General features: G+C 35.9%; 1 protein-coding gene across 23 annotated transcripts in view; it reads right to left on the bottom strand.

Moving 5' to 3' along the window:
* Window positions 1-19,037, bottom strand: part of NRXN1 (neurexin 1) — a 715,088-nt gene that overhangs the window by 422,706 nt on the left and 273,345 nt on the right. For all 23 annotated transcript variants that reach the window (XM_054193682.1, XM_054193683.1, XM_054193681.1 and 20 more), the window contains one exon: window positions 3,531-3,969. In XM_054193682.1, the coding sequence (XP_054049657.1) occupies window positions 3,531-3,969 (439 nt within the window). The remainder of the gene's footprint in view (window positions 1-3,530; window positions 3,970-19,037) is intronic.

Below are 19,037 nucleotides of genomic sequence, written 5' to 3'. Positions count from 1 at the left end.
CTCAGCAAATTACTTTTCCATACATCTGTGTATAAGAAACTGAGACGTATTTCTGAACCTTGACTCAATTCTGATCGGTTAAATATCAAGATTGGAACTACAGCTACTACAACTATTCTGATCTCTATGCTTGCCTTACGTGGCCTATTTGGCTGCTTTTTGTGCATGTGAAACACATTTGATTATTAAGGAACAGTGAAAAAAATCAGAGCAAGGTATTCTAAATATACTTTACATCTTGTGTACTAAAGCATAATAAAATAGCTCTGATGAGGACTGTGCTCACAGCATACAGCCCATGGCCAAGGCCAAGGACACATGTGAAGCAGTTATGAAGTTAGTGTCCTTTGCAGGAATTCAGAATAACCATAAATACTGGAAGGGAATTCAGCTCACATGACAGGACACAGCAGTTGGTACCAGGTTGTTGTCCTTTGCTGTATACTTAGCAAAAAAGACAGACTGCTGGAGAACACGCATTGCCTTTCCTCTGCTGCATATCTAGCAAGAAAGATGGACCAATGGAGAAGGTATGAAATTGTTCTTGACTTAATTCTGGGAAATAGTGTCTCAGGAATTCCTTCTCACCAAAGATCTGCTTTTTACGTAAGGAAGCACTCAAAGTAGGTCTTACAGGCAGCAGGATGGGATTCTAGGGTGAAAAACTTCAATAATAGGTCAAAAACTCCTTCAGCAAAAGGAAATTAAAGAGCACCATCTGTTCTCCCTTCCTTGTATTTCCCAAAATCTGAGGGGATCAGCAAAATTACTAGTGAATGGGGCCTGGATAAGTACAGTTTAAAAATGTGCTCTCGTTCCTTACATCTCCCCCATCACAGTCCCAGACGGACAATGGCAAAGTCAGTAGTTTACAGTAGATGCTCCCTGTGACTGAGAGTCTGGAAGAGAGCAAAAAATGAAAAATAAATCAAGTACTTGCTGATCCAGCTAATACGAAAGTCAAGGAAATTAGCAAAGCTCCTTGAGAAATGTCACAGCTTTCTATTATCTGAGGGAACCACTCTGCATTGGATTTGAAGGCTAGCAGTAAAAGGTTGCAAGACACAAAACGTCATTTAAAAAAAAAATAAAAATCACAGGTTATTTGAGCTACCTATTCATTAACAGGAGAATGCCTTCCTTGTACTTGATAGGTCGGCAAGTATTTTGTCAGCAGCAACAACAAAGTCTCAGAAAAGCCAATTTTTTTTTTTAAATACAAGGTGTATTCATTGATTTATACAAAAATTGTGAAGGTAAGCAAGTGAAAAGTGATCATAGTCATACGATTTCCAATATGTTTGGTTTTGACTAGAGAAAATAAAAGAAAAAGCTTCCTGAAATAGCAAAATGGATTTTATTATTCATGGAAAAAAGCATAATAGACCAACATGCATAAGTCATGAAGAAATAATCTAAACATAACACATGGGTACCTCCAATCAGAAGAAAATAGGAACTTACAGTTCATTGTTTATTTTAATTGTTAGGCAGTCATTTTACTTGGTTCAATCTGACGGTCTAATATACTACTCAGCCAATATTATCATTAAGAAAAATAACAGCATTGCCTCTGTTATTGGTACTTCTTCTACTATAAAGTATTACTGTATGTATTAAAATCACAGAAAATCTTTGATGTCTGGTTCAGATTTCAGCTAAAAATTCAGTTTGTCAATCCATATGCCTACATATTTATTAACTAATCCTGGTAATAGTTCAATGTTTTAGGGTGAATATGTACTACGGTCAGTTTTCAAGAGTGACAGGGTAAATAAAGTTCACCCATCTCGATCATAGGCAATTCATCAGCTGGAGTAATTTTTCTTTTGCATATATATTTGACTATAATTGTCGTAGTTTGGGCTGGACTGGCCACTAAAACGACAATAATTCCACTTATGCAGTCCTGATTGCCATGTGTGTATTGCTTCCTAAAATTAGTCTACGTTCTTGCTGATGTCCATCAACAGTTTTAAAGAATTAAATAAAGTATGCCCTAAACTCTCTTAATGGCACATGTGAGCTACAGCTGTCACGAAGCAATGAAAGTGCAGAACATATCTGTAAATGTAAACAATTGCTATGTATTTATTTCTTTTCTTTATAGTTGTGTTGACTTTGGATGTAAGCATAAACTTTGCTTTCAGTGGAGTCCCACAGGCACGATTATTAGAGGATTTAATGCCTCTCATGAATCACTGAAATAGTACTTAAGAAGGAAGCCTGAAATGAAGATTGTAGTATAAATAATATAACCGCTAGATATTCAATCACAATTGAGGAGTTGCGTGTTTTGTTGTTTGGGTTTTTTGGGTTTTGTTTATTTGCTTTTTAACCTCAAGAAATGTAAATAAGCAACTGGTATATTATAATCAGAAAATCAAACTCTCTACCATCAGAATTTGAAGCTACACAGCCCAGGAATCAAGTCATTATTTTTCATAATGCTAGGGAGGACTGATCAATTGAATTTGGTCTGCCTTTCAAGCATGGATTTGACTGAAAGCTTCAATTTAAACCTGCACCTAAGATTCGCTTGATCTGAAATCTGATTTGTGGGTAGTAAGAAAGTAAGTCATAAAACAGTAACTTTTTTGTTGTGAAGTTTCAGAAAGAAATTATAAATGCACGTAATGAAAAAAGAGCCACCGGAAGGGAAAAAGTGGAGGACACCCCACAAAATCCAAAAGAAGAAGAGTTTACATTTTTTCCAGACTCAATTTCAGAGTGTATGTGAACTTCAGATTGCATAGTGATATTAATTGGAAAATTCTTTGATGGACTGAATTAAAGACTCAGTAAATTCCCTCCCAAATGCTGGGATGAACTACAGGAAAGATACTATTGATGGACAAACCCACTGAAGTCAATATGTATAGTCAAGATCAGATGCAGCTGAAACACAATGACAATTTCACCAGTTAAATGCATTTTATGCTATAAGAGATTTCAGTAGCATTAGGAAGAGTTTATGAATTGTTTATTTTTACCCTTTGTTGAGTAAACTACTACAGAATACGAATCATACTGACAGAATATGGCAAGTCACTTATTTCCATTTCTGCTGATATGCGTTGTTAGCCATTCATTAGCATATCATTTAATTATGTTGAGATCTGCTGACATGATTGGAAGGTCTGTGTTGTTTCTGTGGGCCAACTATTCCCTACATTGGAGATTACTTTCAGTAACTCTTTTTTGCTTCATTTTTATTCTTAAAACTTGCCACTTCAGCTATTTGGTATAAGCAAGCACAGAGGGAGATTACTGTTTGTTTTTGAAATACACAGCACACTTACTTGCAAGATTAAGTACCTGATTACCCAATAAATGTTAACATAAAATATTTTACTCTGCAAATCATTGTATTCTGCTACCTGACAGTAATGACTTCTTATAATTCCCTTATTTTTCAGATCATGCACAACTCTAATGGTGGCAACATAATACATACCCAGTATTCCCTCAGATAAAACATGAAAAACCATGTTGAATATAAAAAAAAAAAAAAAAAAAAAAAAGCTTACCTGACCGTCCATCCCGTTGAAAATCCACATGGTACCATTCACCATCATTCACCTTCTTCTGCAAGGCTTTTATTTTTATAGTACCTGATCCCATGTCTAACAACAGGTAGAGGTGGCCATCAAGCATCTCAATGGCAAAAAAGTCAACCTTCACCATCTGTGGGTGTTTGGCATCTTTTTGGTGCCTTGGTTTTCCATGACTGAAAAGAATCAGGCCATTTGGCTCAGTTGTACGAAAGTCAAATGATATTGAGCCTGTTTTCTTGGCATTCCACTTTGGCAAAGAGATGAAAGACTCCGGTGTTTCAAATGTGATTGGATCTAAGGTTGCAACATTCTCACATTTAAATGCTACAACCCCATGAATCTTCATTTTAGGATCTCCTTGCTTGGCAAGTCGAGATAACTCCAACCTGACATCGTTATTTTTATATACAACCTGCAAGTAAAGCAGACAAGTTACTAAGAGGAACTTGACCATTTTAACCAAACAGATATAAACCTGAATAGGCATATTATTTAAAGGACAATAATGATGGTATATAAATATGATAATTTACATACACACAAAGTTAAATAACTATTGTCGTTGACTAATGATTTAATAATAGTTTTTATTAAACCAAACAAAGTTGCTCTAAAAATATCCCTAGAGTTAATTCAAACAATCTGAAAGAATCTGCACATAATTTATACTATCAGTCACAAATGAGCTTGTGTGGGATTGCTTAAAAGCCCTCTTCACGCAGCCATTCTGCTGTGTTAGAGAAGTATTAGATTTCTTCTTCCTCTAAACCCTTTGTCAGTCTTAACTCTTCTGTTCATGTACAGAAAATGTATCAAGGTCAGATACTTTATAATTTAACATCTTAGTTTGTCCTTGGGGCATCCATGCTATTCATGAAGCTATAAAATAGGGAAACTAGTATCATACAGATGAAACCAGACAAAACCAGGACAATCTTTGCAATCAATTGCACAAAAAATAAAACCACTTAGGTATTTTCCCTGACTGAAGACTTTTATCAGAAAAGTGAAAGACAGTATTAGTTTTAAAACCAATTGACCTCCATAGTAAATATTCTTGCTTCAAATCACTCATTTAGTCTGTTCAGAGAAGCCTGTCACCATATAACCATTTCCCAGGGTTCTAGTCTTTGTTAGTATATTCTGAAATTGCTGCAAGTTCTGTGTTGTCCACGATACAAGGACTGCTTAAATGAAGCTCCCCAATAGCAAAGGTGCACACAAGCATTTTCTCAATATTTTTAATTATTCCATAAATGATGTAGTCAAGCTAAAATACCACTGAATGGCCGAATGTGAATGCGCAGTGACAGAAGCTAAAACCTTCTCTGTTTCTCAGGTTAAGCCTACATTAGAAAGAAATTTGGAGCAAAAGCGACAGCTCAGCAGATCAAAGCACTTTGTGCTGAGGCTTCTTCGTCTACAGGTTCGCCACCATTCAGGACTAGATCATGTCCGGCCCCTGATCCACTGTTCCAACTATACAATGTAGTCTGAAGCTGTTCAGGGGACCAACCACCAGTTTAGACCTTACATCCCTATTAGAGGTTAGAAAGTGCTTAATGAATACTTAGAGCTTCTGGATTAATTTCCTCTGAAGCCTAGTTTGAACACAGATGAAACCCACTCTGCAAACTGAACTGACACACCGTAAGTGGAAGAGACAGGGGACGCACTGCAGAACTGTGCTATTGTTAGAAATCAAAACACTAGCATACACACAATCTAAGATGGCATACGCCACAAGTGATAGTTGCTATTGAAAAATGGTGTTTAAAGATAACAGAACACTAAAGAGATGACTGATAGATCAACAATTTTTTACTGTAAGAATTGTGTTCCTTCAAATTCTGTCATTATCCACCCAGCAAATTTCATCATAAGCCATGGCAGAATTATTCTACTACATTAAAAACGTGTCCTAAAAGCTACTAAAAGGCCTATTTCTCCATTTTATTTCAGGGCTTGGTACAACCACTGCTGTTCCCGCTGCAGTTGTGTCTCACAATGAGAACAAATAAACCTCACTGCGGATTCCTGACAACAATGATACTCTGCCATAGAGCGGCAGGTAACGCATGTTGCCTTCTTTCAGTGAAGACATAAGAAGCGACTACAATTGGACTAACTTGTAATCTTAGAGAATAAGGATCCATATTTGCATTTATCAAATACCTCTGTAACGCCTCAGAGATCACAGATTAAGCAAAGGAGTTTAGACAATTATTGGAGAATAAGCACATGCAAGTGATCTCCCATTGGGGTGACTTTCTGTCTTTAAAGTGAAGAAAGCCAAAAGGCAGAAGAATAGAGCGAGAAGTCAGTAGCCTGGCAGGCAATATTAGTTAGAGATGTCTGGTCTCATGAAACATGGGCAACTTTCTATGGTGAGAGGGATTTTGGATAGCTTCACCTCATTTGAAGGAGTTACAGCAGGGAACCTTTCAAGAAGAGACTGAAAAGCATTAAACAGAGACTAGAGGATACGGCAAAAAGAAGGAACAAATGGGCACTCATTAGAATTAAATCATGCTGTTGACAATGAAAGTAATTAAGGCAACAAAGAACATGAGGAGAAAATATTCTTTAATTGCCTGCTGAACAAAGGTAGATACTAGGGCAATACAAATAAGTGTACAAAGACAATTTCTTGTTTATGGACAAATCCAAATTGTCTGATATTAATGAAAGCTGGTTGATTGCATAATAAAATTAGTCGTTAATAGCTACGTTAGAAAAACTGAGCAGACAAAAAGAGAGCTTAGCTTTCCTTGATGTCTAAAACTGCTCTATAGGCTTTGAAGTCATCTGCCAACTCAAACAATAATTTTTAATAAATATGGTTCAAGGACCTGATGGACAAAGAGCAAACAGGAATACTGGCAATAGTTTTCTCAAGAACTCCTCACCGGCTCTTTAAGCAGCTTGACATATAATATCTGAGGGAAAAATTGCTAAAGTACTTCAGGTAAGAGGAGCAAATTTGTGGAATTTTATACCACCAATACTAAAACATTCTTGGAATCCCTAAATGTTGCATATGATAATTTCTTACTTCCATGTTGCACAATTAAAACTTCGTAGCTACTAGATGTGCAGGATTGCATCTTATTACATTCATTTGAGGCAATGAAATTAAGTCTACACCTATGTTTTAAAGTGTTTATGTTCTAAGTTTTAGGATGTTTATATTCTTTTAATCTTACAAAATTGAAAATTTGAAACTGAATTATCATGGATAATTAGTATTAAAACAGGAATTTATCAACCATAACTGAAAAGTGTAATTGAAAAGAACTGTAAGCTATTAACTGAATGCAGCTGGCATTTGGAAGCCCGTTTCCTGCTGTTACACTGAGATTCTTACCCCTCTCCCCATCCATGGAAGTTATACTCAGCCATCAGTGAAGCACAGCAAAAATGAGAAAACCAGTATGTTCACAAAAAGTAGTAGTCATTAAATTTCAGGAAAAGAACTGAACAGTAAGGAATAGTTCTGAGACTAATATCTGCTTTATAACTCATGGAGGCACATGCTTCAGAATCTATAGCCTCTAGGGCACAAATAAATTCAATTTGTAAATTTTCTCATTTATTGTTTTCCAAAGATTCTGCTTTTTAATATTTTTTTTCCTTCTGCGTACATAAGGACAAACATACTTTTAATAGGGCTTATATTATCCACTGCTATTTCCATCTAAACACACCCTACGTATTGTTCTTTAACGTTAACTCAATACGTTTTCCCTCAAATAAAGGCATGGATCCACAATTAGTCAAGTGAAGGTAATTTGCAGTGGAGAATTATCTGAGCCACGTTTCACCTTTACTCCTACCACAAGCCACCAGTCAGTATCCTCGCAGCGCTGTGTGCTTTCCTAGCACATCTATTGGGCTGGCCCTGGCGAGAGGTTGTTTGCTCTCTCACTCACTCTCATACCTGAAAAACAACAACGTAATTTTCCTGTGCACAAAACCGCCAGCCCTCGGGGAATTATATTGTGCTATTAAGAGCACCTTGAATTTGTCTTCCATTTACTGTATTCTTTCCTCTTAATATTAAGTAAGGTTCAAGACCTCAGTCTTTAAAATATCTAATTACTTCACTCTTGAAAACTGAAAAAGGTCACCTAAACTGCCAAGGAAAAAGGAGCAGTTAGCAATTCCCCACGTAACTTGCAACAGAGCTATCCAAAGCAAGGAATAAATTTGTTTTCCAGGATGGAAAGGGCAAACCTACATATCATTTTACAATCAAGATATGAGCTCCCTTTGCTACTGTCTAGGCCAACCACATGCCAGGTCACTTATAATATCACAGTGCTGAGTCTTAAAAAATAAGTCCAGATAAGAGACAGCAAATATTAACTTATGCTTAGCACACTCTATAACATGGCCCGTGGTCATCTTGGAACAGAAGTCAAATTAATTTCTGCTTCCCAAAGATCTATCAGATATATAATAATTTATTGCAAGCCAGCCTAGTATGCAGTGAACTCTAGAAATGTATTAGGAATTCACTACAGATCCTGCCAGTTGTCGTGGCAGGTGCCTTCAACAACAAAAGATGTAGTAGAGCAGCCAATGAAAATATAAGAATTATAATAATAAATATAATTATTAGTGTATAAATGTATGAATAACTTTGAGCAAAGGTGAAGGAGAAGACAGGGAATTTACTGTTGATATTAGAGATGTATCCTAAATACACAATAGTTCAAATATCAAATTAAAAAGTCAATATAATAAAAATATTCACATACCAACAAAACCCTACCAGTTCTTTCTACTGACCCTATCCCCATGAAATTTAAAACCAAGAAAGATGTGAAAGAACCCAAATTTCAAAGTGCCGCCCTTTCCACATTAAAGATTTCTTTTTGTATATCAAATACTAGTAAAGAAATGGCATTACTCTTAAATATTTCAGAATACTGACCAACTCTGCTAGCAATAGCCTTTCAATCACCGTGATTAAAAGCCTTTAAATTACTATGAAGCATTTCTTTCAAATTTCTTTATATTATTAAAACAAAATATGATCCTTAAGGAGCTAACCACATCGCCTAATTTGCAGTATCTAGGTTTCCTTGAAAGTCAAAGAGAAACCAGGAGTTCAGAGCACCTACATTATGATCTTGCTCTGAAGAGCTTGTCTGTTTGCTTAACAGGGAGGTGAGGAAAAAATACTTCTCTAAATACAATTTGAATGAATGGATGAATCCAGACTCTAAATTTGTTTAAAAAAATAATGATATAAATCATAAGTGTTACCATAAAGCAGTATTTTCCGGTTGTCATGAAAACTGGATCACCTAGTGCAAATAAGGGCACTTAATTGCCTAAAATGGAGATTAGTATTATCCAAAATGGCTCAGGTAGGTGCTGCGAACCTACAATTTTATGCTGCACGGTGAAGTCAGCAGGAGATAACTTACTGATGTCAGAAACTGTAGCAATGGGACTTACAGTAAGTGAAGCCTGAGGCAATTTTATCAGCCTACTTTAACAGCCACTAGAATTTCCGTGCTCATTGAGAACTACCTGGTGCGCACAGTATCACATTCCCCAGAAATCTGACCATTGAGAGTTATCATGTATTTTTTTGGTGTTTGCTGAATGGTTTTGAACTAATCCATGAATGTCAGCTTCTCACGGGAGACTTGTCATTTTGCTAATATGCCTCAATTCATTTCCAAGCTCCAAAATGAATATATCAAGGAACACAATAAACTACTGACTATTAACACAAAACTTAAGGAGCCCCAGTTCAAATGTTTGCAGTGGGGCGCATTTCTGAACACAATGCGAAAGCACACAATATGAATGACAACAGCTATTCAAGCCTCTAGAATTACTCAACTTCATAAATCGGCTTTGTTATCTAAACACAGAGAAGAGATTAGCAGGTACAATGAAAACTCCAAGGAAACAATTTAAATGGTTTTAATTTTCCGCGTGTGTGTGTGGTGATAGTAATGTGGGGCATTTAGAAAGGGGTTTAATTTTGAGCACTGAAACAAAACACGAGCGTCTATAGAGTCCTAGTGAGCAGGAAGTAAACCTCAGTACAACAGGAGAGGGTTCCATGGTATAGGTATGTAAACACCCAGGGAAAACAACAGCACATGCATCTTGCTGCATTATTTTAGATCAATTAACTGCCCTGCAAGTTTCAGCTCAAAAAGTCAACTTACTACAGCTAGGAAAAAAAAAGCATGTCCAATCAACTACAGTGCCACAAATTCCATGGAATATGTATGTGGAATTCACATTCTCCTGCCTCTTCTTCCTGTCCAGTCCGAGCATCTAAAACGGTGGAGTGGAAACAGCACACTCAACTCTCCATGCACTCTACTAAAATTGGACTTGGCTCTTCCATGGTGCCAGAAGAGGAAAGAAACCCACATGAAGGCTATTGATCGTCCAAATCCAAAGCAGCACTGAATATTGCTTAAGTTATCCAATAGGAAAAAAAAAGAAAAATTTAATGATTGGAAATGTAAAATGGCTATATTAAGCCTGCCCCCTCTCAGGGCAGTGGCTTTTGGAAAATATGAAATGGACTTTTTCAGGGCTAACCTGAATATGAGTGGTTATGAATAATATGAACTTATTGTTCATATAGGATGATCATATGCTTTTGTTCTACTCTTTATAGCTCTAGATATAACAAGTATATCTTAAAATCAGACATACACTCCACAGACTACTTTGTCTTACTAGGTAGAAAGAAAAGAATCCTTAGAATAATTCTTGCTATTCGAAGCCAGGACCAGTAATCCAGGAACTTGGGTTTAACCTGCATCTGAATGCCTCACAGAGACCTTAACTTCTCCTTGCTTCTCTGTAAAATGGATACACCGTTTCCTCACAGGGTAGAGACTTCAGGAAGACTGAAGTTCACATTATCAGCATCGGGTCTAGTGGAGCTGGGTCCAAAGTAAGTCATATTTACACACACATTTCCTACAGGGTGTCATCCCCCTCCCATTTTCTTTTTAAGGAAGATGGCAGTCACTATTGCAAAAAGAGTATGATATTCCAACTTTCTAGTATGCAACTACAGAGCACATTAGCCATTCAAATAGAAAAATAAAATGTACCCTATCTGATCAAAAACTACACTCAATAAAAGCTGGGCTTGAACAGTACATGTCTGAAGGTAAACATAAAAGCGTAATATATGATGCCATGATACTACACTGGGGTAGAACTTCAATGTCACACCGAATGGCTAACGAGAGACAATAAATTTGTGGTGTTTATTGTTTCTGTAACCAAGCAACATGAACATTTTCTGCACTCATCTTTCTTAATATTACAGGATATATTGCACATCAGGTATTTTTAAAACTTCTGTTCGCAGAAAACTGACATACTTGATGCACACAAATATATGTTCTATATAAATTGCTTATTATCATATCCCTGCGAATTTTAGGAAAGCAAATGGATACCAAAAAAAGGGTAAAAAAATTAGCATAATTACATGGAATTCCACTACAAAATCAATAGCACATCTGAAAGTCCGCTGGAGACTATCTGAAAACCACTGCCCTACCCCCAGCAATGATGTTAAAAGAATGCAAAAAAAAAAAAAAGGAATAACAAATAGTTCACAATTTGGTACAGGGAAGACAGCTTAATTACTCTAAGGCAATAAAAAAGTTGGTAATCGTTACCTACAGTTGTAGAAACTAATCCAGTACTAACAGAATCAGAGTTAAAGTAACAGGTATATCGTGAATGTTACAGGGCACTGGTCTTGAAAAACTTGTTTACTTGCTTTTCTTTAGATTCACTGTGCAGTACTGGGCAAGTCACCTCAGTTTCATGCATCAGTCACCTATTTGCAGATTTAATACAGTTGTGATAGTTGGCCTTCTAGGCAAACTGGTCTCTCCTGCTGGAGTTTCGAATGCTGATCTCAGAACTGCTTGTTTATTCTTTTCTCTTCCACTGCGACTGCCTGAATAGAGACATCTAAAGAGGATGCCAGAGAACGCCTTTTTATGATCTAGGCTACTGGCATATTGTTAACATGTATATTAGCAGACGTTAGAAAAAAATTAACATTTTTTTCTAACAACTTGATAATGGGATTGTTATGTTTTTCACCCTGCTGTGGACACAAGTCTTTTGAAGATCTTTTTCCCCTCCTCAATAGACTATTTTGTTATTCTTTGTATGTCCTGCTGTCAGCTGCCAAACTGCTAAATGTTTCTGACTGTGGTTGCTATGCTTTCTGTTTTTAAGAAATGGGTTCAAGTTTTCTTTCCCTTTTTTTTAAAAAAAAAATTTTTTCCAAACTTCTCATGGCAAAGACTCATAGAAATTTCTTGGCAACATCTAAATTGCAGAATTTAGGAACAAGTTGGCTCCACAGAAGTTCAATCAGCTCCCAAGTAGGAATAAAGCCTTTACACCAAGACATAAGTCACAAAACAAAACTGAGAGAAACAAGAATCACCAAAAAGAAAACAAAATGTATTATTTGAGACAAAAGCAGCTTTGCATTAATACATTTATATAAAGTCTAAGGAAGAAAACAAATGTTATTTCCCAACAACTGTTTGGGAAAAGAAAGGACTACAGGAGATTCAATTGTTGTGCTGGATTTCGGCTTTTTCCTCCCCTTTCTTTCAGTGCAGCAAGAGTTACCACAGACTAATTCTGCAGAAAAGTCAGAAACATGCTGTTTTTCCTCTTTCTCCATTAACCATTCCCACTCGAGATCGAGCACAAGAACTCTCTAGGGATTGCAAGAAAGAGGCACTGTAAAGCAAAACAGTTATTACTGGTTGTAGGGTTCAAGCCTTATTTCTTTAGCATAACATCCATTACATGCTAGATTTTTTCCAATCTTTACCACTTAAAATTCAAGGTCAGATATACAGAAACAAATTATGGGATAAGGCAAAAATAATGTAAATGTAAAAATAAATGTTCTAAGGAACACCTCAACTCAAGTGCTTCTGAAAGCGGTGTGGCAGATGTACTTAAAAACTGAACTACCTTTAATTACGGTAGGAGTTGTATGGGAAAAAAAGGGGGTAGTCACAAAAAGACCAAAAGAATAAACCCCAAATTAAAGAGAAAAGTTAACACAGAATACAAGTTTGTGACGTCAGTGATCTGAAGACAAACTAACAAAAACATGCTAAAAAAATAAAAAAATAATTACCAATATATGTAACCCAGAATGTTTACAGATTGTTGAACAAATCTTTTTTTCCCTCTTAAACATGTTTTAAAACATATAAACACAACTGTAGGCTCCAATTAAATGCAGAACATCAATTCTGCATATCCTTTAGTGAAAGCAGGGTGAGTTTATTCCACCCCTCACTAGTTTTCCTTCTTTCAGGCTCCCCCATCAGTATATTACTGCCCGCCAACTTACAGCTCTTAACCTTATTACTTCTCTAGAATAATAAATACCCAACTGGCTTTTTCCTCTCCTTCCTTCTCAGTTGTTTAGGTTACTCTTGCATCTAGCTGAATAGCCAGCTCTTGGCTGTGGGCGTTTCTGGCTGCTTTCTGTTTTGGACTCATCTGCTCCATTTCCTGATTCCTGGTTTGAAAGAACCTTCTGTTCCACTGAGGGCAAAATAGCCCTCTAATCCTAGGCTGCAATGCCACGGCGATTGTATGAACTTATGGCCAGCCTCCACGTAGATGGCATCCTCCCCTTTCAGCTCTGGTAGCTGACTATCTGTTCAGTGAAGTTGGCTTGTTGACAAACTATAGAAACTTTTCTTCTCCCATTCCGGGAGCTAGCATAGAACCTAGCCAGGTTAGCATCTCTCTGATTACAGTTGGTGATATTAATATAGCGACAGCTTATGCAGTTATTGGCTAAATTCTGCCCTATTATGATAGCTAAATAGTTTAAAAAAATAAAATAATCAAATTCCCACCCACTAACTACACTACTAACTTTCCTTTTTCTCATGGAATGACTGACACATTCCTGGAAGACATCCAGAAAAATTCTTCCTTTCCTTCATCTGCAACTTCTTATGTGTCCTTATAATCCTTTTAACATACCCTTTTTGCCTTCCAATACTGCAACTTCAGTAACTCTTCACATCAGCGTTTTGAAAAACAATCTTTGCCTTCTCAGATACCTGTGACAATTGGAAGCTAAGTTTTCTGCATGCAAAGTTAGTACTATAATTCCAAAACAAAGAACACGGTACCAAGCTGCCACATGTTTTTCAGAGGCAGTTTTTCCTTCGCTATTTTTCAATGATACAGAGGCATACACCTCGAGAATGCTGGCCAGCGTGTTCCTTTGCACTCCATTCTGCGCTCACGTTCCTTTTCTAAACAACCTATATTTCCTGAAACGACAGATAAAAACCAGCACTTGTGCAGAGAAGAGAAAAAACGGGGCTGTTCCATCTCAGCCACTGTTCTGTGTAGTGTACATGTGTGGCTAAAAGCAATTTGTAAATTTTCAAGAAAAGGATTGATTTAATTCATGGGGTATTTCTAAGGCACCTGTTTTATATTTAAGGACTCTTTAATCACGGCCTACCTATGGGCCATCTTTATGTTAATGAATTTTACGGAAGTTAAAGCTGTCCTCCAAAATAAACTTGCTGAACTAATCCAAATTAATTACCATCATTATAATAACAAGGAGCAGGGATGTATTACTGGGTTTCTGAGATGTGGCTTCTCATTGTAGTGAGAGAAATATGTTCTGCTGAACGTGCATACTTAAGTATGGTGTTTAAAGGGTCAGATTCTGCCCCATGGCCTCCAAGCCTGAGACTTTGGTGTCAGCTTGCTGCTAAAAGAACGTCAGATAATAAAATCCGCTTTTGGTTCTGTACTGAGTAAGAGGTCTTCAGCTGCAAGCAAAATCAATTCTTTTGACAGATAATCAGTAAAAACATATAATACTACAACAAACTTTGTTTAATAACATTCAAGAGCAGCTTGCCATATAAAATGAACTACCAGCAAGTGCCTTTACAATAACCAGAACTAGCTTGTGTAATCTAATACATATGCAAACTTTTAAAAGTGTAGTGTTCTGCAAATATTATAGGTGTGCTAAAATATTTTTGCTTACGTAAATGTGTCTGTTACAATAAATGCACCTCACAGTGTTTATTTGGAAAATAGTTATGAAGAGCACTAATTCTTAGGAAAGGGTAGACAGTGCAATTAAGCACTTTGCACTTCCCCATGTCATTGCATACATCAATTGAATATCTCAGCAATGTTCTGACATTTGTTTTCACCTTTAAATGTTTTGTTGTTTTTTGGGTTTTATTATTTTTTTATTTCAAATAAACACTTCGACTTGAAGCTACCTTTTATATCAAGCATATTTTGAAATGTTTTGAAATATCATTTCAGAAAAGTAGGGGGGAAATACATATTTTCCTCGGGCAAAAGTGTCAGGGAAAAATGATTTTCTGACTATTTTCACTGAAATACTTCATTGGGACTGCATATAGGACACGCATTAGATTATGCATAAATAAAAAACCATGAAGGGCATACATGAAATCTCAAGAAAGAATTTACCCAGCCACATCTATACTAGTAACTATTGCTTGTGTTCATCTCAGTACAACTCCATTCAAAAAAACCAATACAAGACTATGCAAAGAATTGTAGCACGCGTTTTCTTTTGAAAGTTTGCCAAAATTATTTTCAAGATTCCACTCTCTGTAGTAGGGCTTCAGTCCTACTGAAATGACTACTTACTGGTTAAAGACCGTGAGAAAGCCTCGTATATAAAGACTGATTCAGAATTAAGTATCAAGCTATTGATGATGTCTAATAAAAACTTTAATTAATTAGAAGATAACAGATAAGAAAGTAAAACTCAATGTGGTATTGGCCTCACGATTACTGTAGCCCACTGACAAGAAAAGCATTTGCCTTTCTGCAGAAAATGAATTCAGAATAGTCTCATTCTGAATAAAAAGCATGCTTGAAGACAACATTTAATAAGTAGAAAAAAATACTGTGAAAAAAATATCTCTATATAAGGTATTAGTCTTAATAGATACCAATAAATAATATCAAGGCATGAAACTAAATACTACCATGTGTACCCACGTGATGCCGCCAGAAAACAAAAGGGCGCACGATACCTGCTTGGACTAGTGTAAGACCCAAGGCATAATCCAGTCTTTTCTTTGGAACTGTTTGGCTTTCGAACAGGTGGTTCATAAAGATGAAAGATAGCAAGAGGCTAGCAAGAGGCTAACAGGAAGCACACTGCTTTCAGAAACTGTAACATTAATAATTGCTTCTTGTAAAACCCGACTTGCTCATGCTATTTCCATTTCTAATCACTTCCTTTTCATAAAGGGTTCTTTCTGTGTTACCAGATGGACATCCACCACTGACAAATGACAGAAACTGCTGCTTTACAAAATATGAACACACAACCCCTTGGCATCTCCCAAAAGCTTCAGCTTAAAAAGAAAAGGAGAATTTTCAAAACACAAGCTTTGGGGTTTTTTGTGCCCCTTTGTTTTTAGAACCTTTCAGGGCTGTTACCTGTATGTACAAGTGACAGATTTAGTTTTCAAGGAAAAAGAATGGGGATAGTGTTCAAATAGTACATGTGGATGTTCAATATGCACAAACATCCATACAAGAGATTAATCCAAGGCTCAAGTATTGTTTTGAAAATATGGCCCTCTAACTAGAATCCAGCCAGATTTAGATTAGAAAAGCTAATGACTGAAAGGATGAACACAATACCACTACATACTTTTTTTTTTTTAATTCTGAGAAAAAATATCAAAATTTAAAGGAAGTTCTGGATTAATCAGATTAATATTGTTTCCAAATTGAACTATAAGAAAATTGTTTGAAAAGCTTTCTTACCAGTGAATAATTTTTTCTGATTCAAACTTCAAGCTTTCTTTCAAACAGCGAAAGAATATTTCAACACAAATCAGTACAAATTAAGATGACAAGGGTTCTACATTGAAAATTTTAAAATGTCTTCTTTTCGTCCCGATGTTCATTTTGACACAAACAATGCATCTGACCTTAGAAAAAGCAATAGGTATAACCAGTTACCTGCTGAAGGATATTTTTCACTTTCACCCATCTTTGACCTCTCAAGCACAGTCCCCTAACTGAGTATGGCAATACGCTTTCAAAAGACAAGCTTGGAAACTAAAATTCTTTATCATCCTGGATGTTAATAATCATTGACTCAACAGATACAGACGTTTCACGGTATGATTTTTTTGCCGTAAGTCAAGCTATTTCTAAATCTGTCTCACAAGAATGACAAACTTGACTTTTATGCTTCCTAACAACTTCCTCCAAGCTTATACGAAAAGAGAGGATAGCACACTGATTAATGTGATTTTTATTTTTTTTAAACTTGGAGTATCTATTCTTAACATTCACTTAGCTTAAGTTTGTCTTTTACTTCATACCCGAATAAGAGATTGCAAAACACTATCTTTTTCAACTGCATAACTGGCATCATGAATTACATCATAGGTTACTGCCACTAAAGTGGGACCAATTTACAAAATATCTTAATGAACCAAAGGTGGTTTGGGGTTTGTTTTTGTTTTTTAGGTTAGGGAAGAGACACCAAAGACATGCTCCTGCTCATCTCTGCTATAGTTTTGTAGTTGAAATGCTACCAATCAGAAGTTTTCTTATGGCTTTCAGTATATCAGCATTACGATTCTTGAAATTGATAAGAATGGAACCCACACACACAGATACAATAGAATTATTTCTAAAAACCTTTAAGGTGTCAGATGCGCTAATCATTTTATTTGCATGTTCAAAGGTGAGGCAAAATACTTAGGCTTTTACCCGTAAGTTACCTCATTGAATTTTCAATTTCCTTTATAGCTCTTTGTGCTCTTCATAGGCATAACCTTATTATTTGCAACTTTGAAGATATGTGAGCTGCACGTGTAAATAAAAAAATAACGAATTCGTACAGGCTACAATTCTTACAACCAATAAAGAAAAGTCTTAGTTGTTATCAACATCAGCATTTTTTTTTTAGACTGGATACATATTCTAGAGCTGCAAACACCTGAAAAAATTACTATGGACTTTTGAATGACTGAATATGCCCATTTGAGCACAGTATCACACTAAGATATTCACATAATTGACGTAGCAACTGGGGGAGTTGTTTTTTTTTGTTTTTGTTTTTTAACATCCGCTTTGATAATTTCCCAATGTGTTAAAAGTATACCGAACATTTTTTATGAAAAACTGAAGAAAATATAAATCTAACCTTCACCTAAACATATTGAAACAATTACGAAAAAGTCAAAAAATAGTTGTATTTTTAGTCTGACAATTGGATGATACCAGGCTCAATAAGGACATACAGAATTTTATATTTCTACAAATCTTCTTTGTTAAAATGTTTTAAAGCATATATTTAATCACTACCATCTGAAAAGTAAAGAAGTAATTCTTGTCTCATTATTCCTTTCATGTTATCCAGTCAAAACTTAGAAAGCATGCGCTATTTAGATGGCAAAGCATCATCTCAGTCCTCAGTAACTCTTAAGCATACGAAAAAGAACAGGGTTTTGTGTTTGTTCCCCCCCTTATACAACTGTATGAATTTTATAGCACGAACTCCATATTTTAAGTAACTGGATGTTATAGTTCTTGTCTTAAAATCTGTCTAAATTAAGAGAGAACCATGGAATACCATTTCCTAAATAAATATTCTGTCTCAATGTTATGTCCTTAAAGTCTAATATTAGAAGATACTACTTTCCGAAAGAAATATAAGTACAGTTTTATTTTTGGAAAATTAGAGCTGCTAGAACAAATCATCTCTAGCAATAATCACAATTATAATTAATCTATCTGTTTTCTACTGAACAAATGAAAACAGCAGATTTCAGCTGCTTTTAACAGATTCAGCTGTTCTGGATCGGATTAGGTCCAGCAAAAAGTAGGATAGCACAACACCACTAATTGTTAAGTGACATATGCACACAAACGTACAAGGAATTTTACTCCTGTGAGCTATCTCCCAACTTTGAAGGTTTTGGGGTTTTTTTATAGAAGTTGTTAATATATTCAGAATAAAGGATTATCTTGAATACATTCCTTAATTCTTCAGGAACAAAGTATATGCTAGTTTACAGGTTTTCAAGGGTTGCCCGAATAAAACTAATAAAATCTTTATCTTAATGGTTATACCAAAAATTTTTCAATTACTGATAAGGAAACAGGCTATAAAGTCTGGGCAAATCGAATTGCTTCATACTTCATACACAGACAAGAACATCCTTCAAACAGACAACTTTGGTATGAACTTAGATGCAAAGCTTACAACAAGCACGATACAGTGCTGTTTTACATTAATGAAAAGTTTTCTGATCAACTCTCTAAAAGCAAACAGTCCCAACTGAAAGAGCACAGAACAGATCAGCTAACTCCTGGAGTTTTTACAGAAACTGAAGCATCATACTACCAGCAGTAAAT

Source organism: Rissa tridactyla, chromosome 3 (assembly GCF_028500815.1).
Source record: "Rissa tridactyla isolate bRisTri1 chromosome 3, bRisTri1.patW.cur.20221130, whole genome shotgun sequence".
NCBI lineage: Eukaryota > Metazoa > Chordata > Aves > Charadriiformes > Laridae > Rissa > Rissa tridactyla.
Note: the sequence above shows the minus strand (reverse complement) of the source record. Positions and strands in the feature narration are given on the sequence as shown.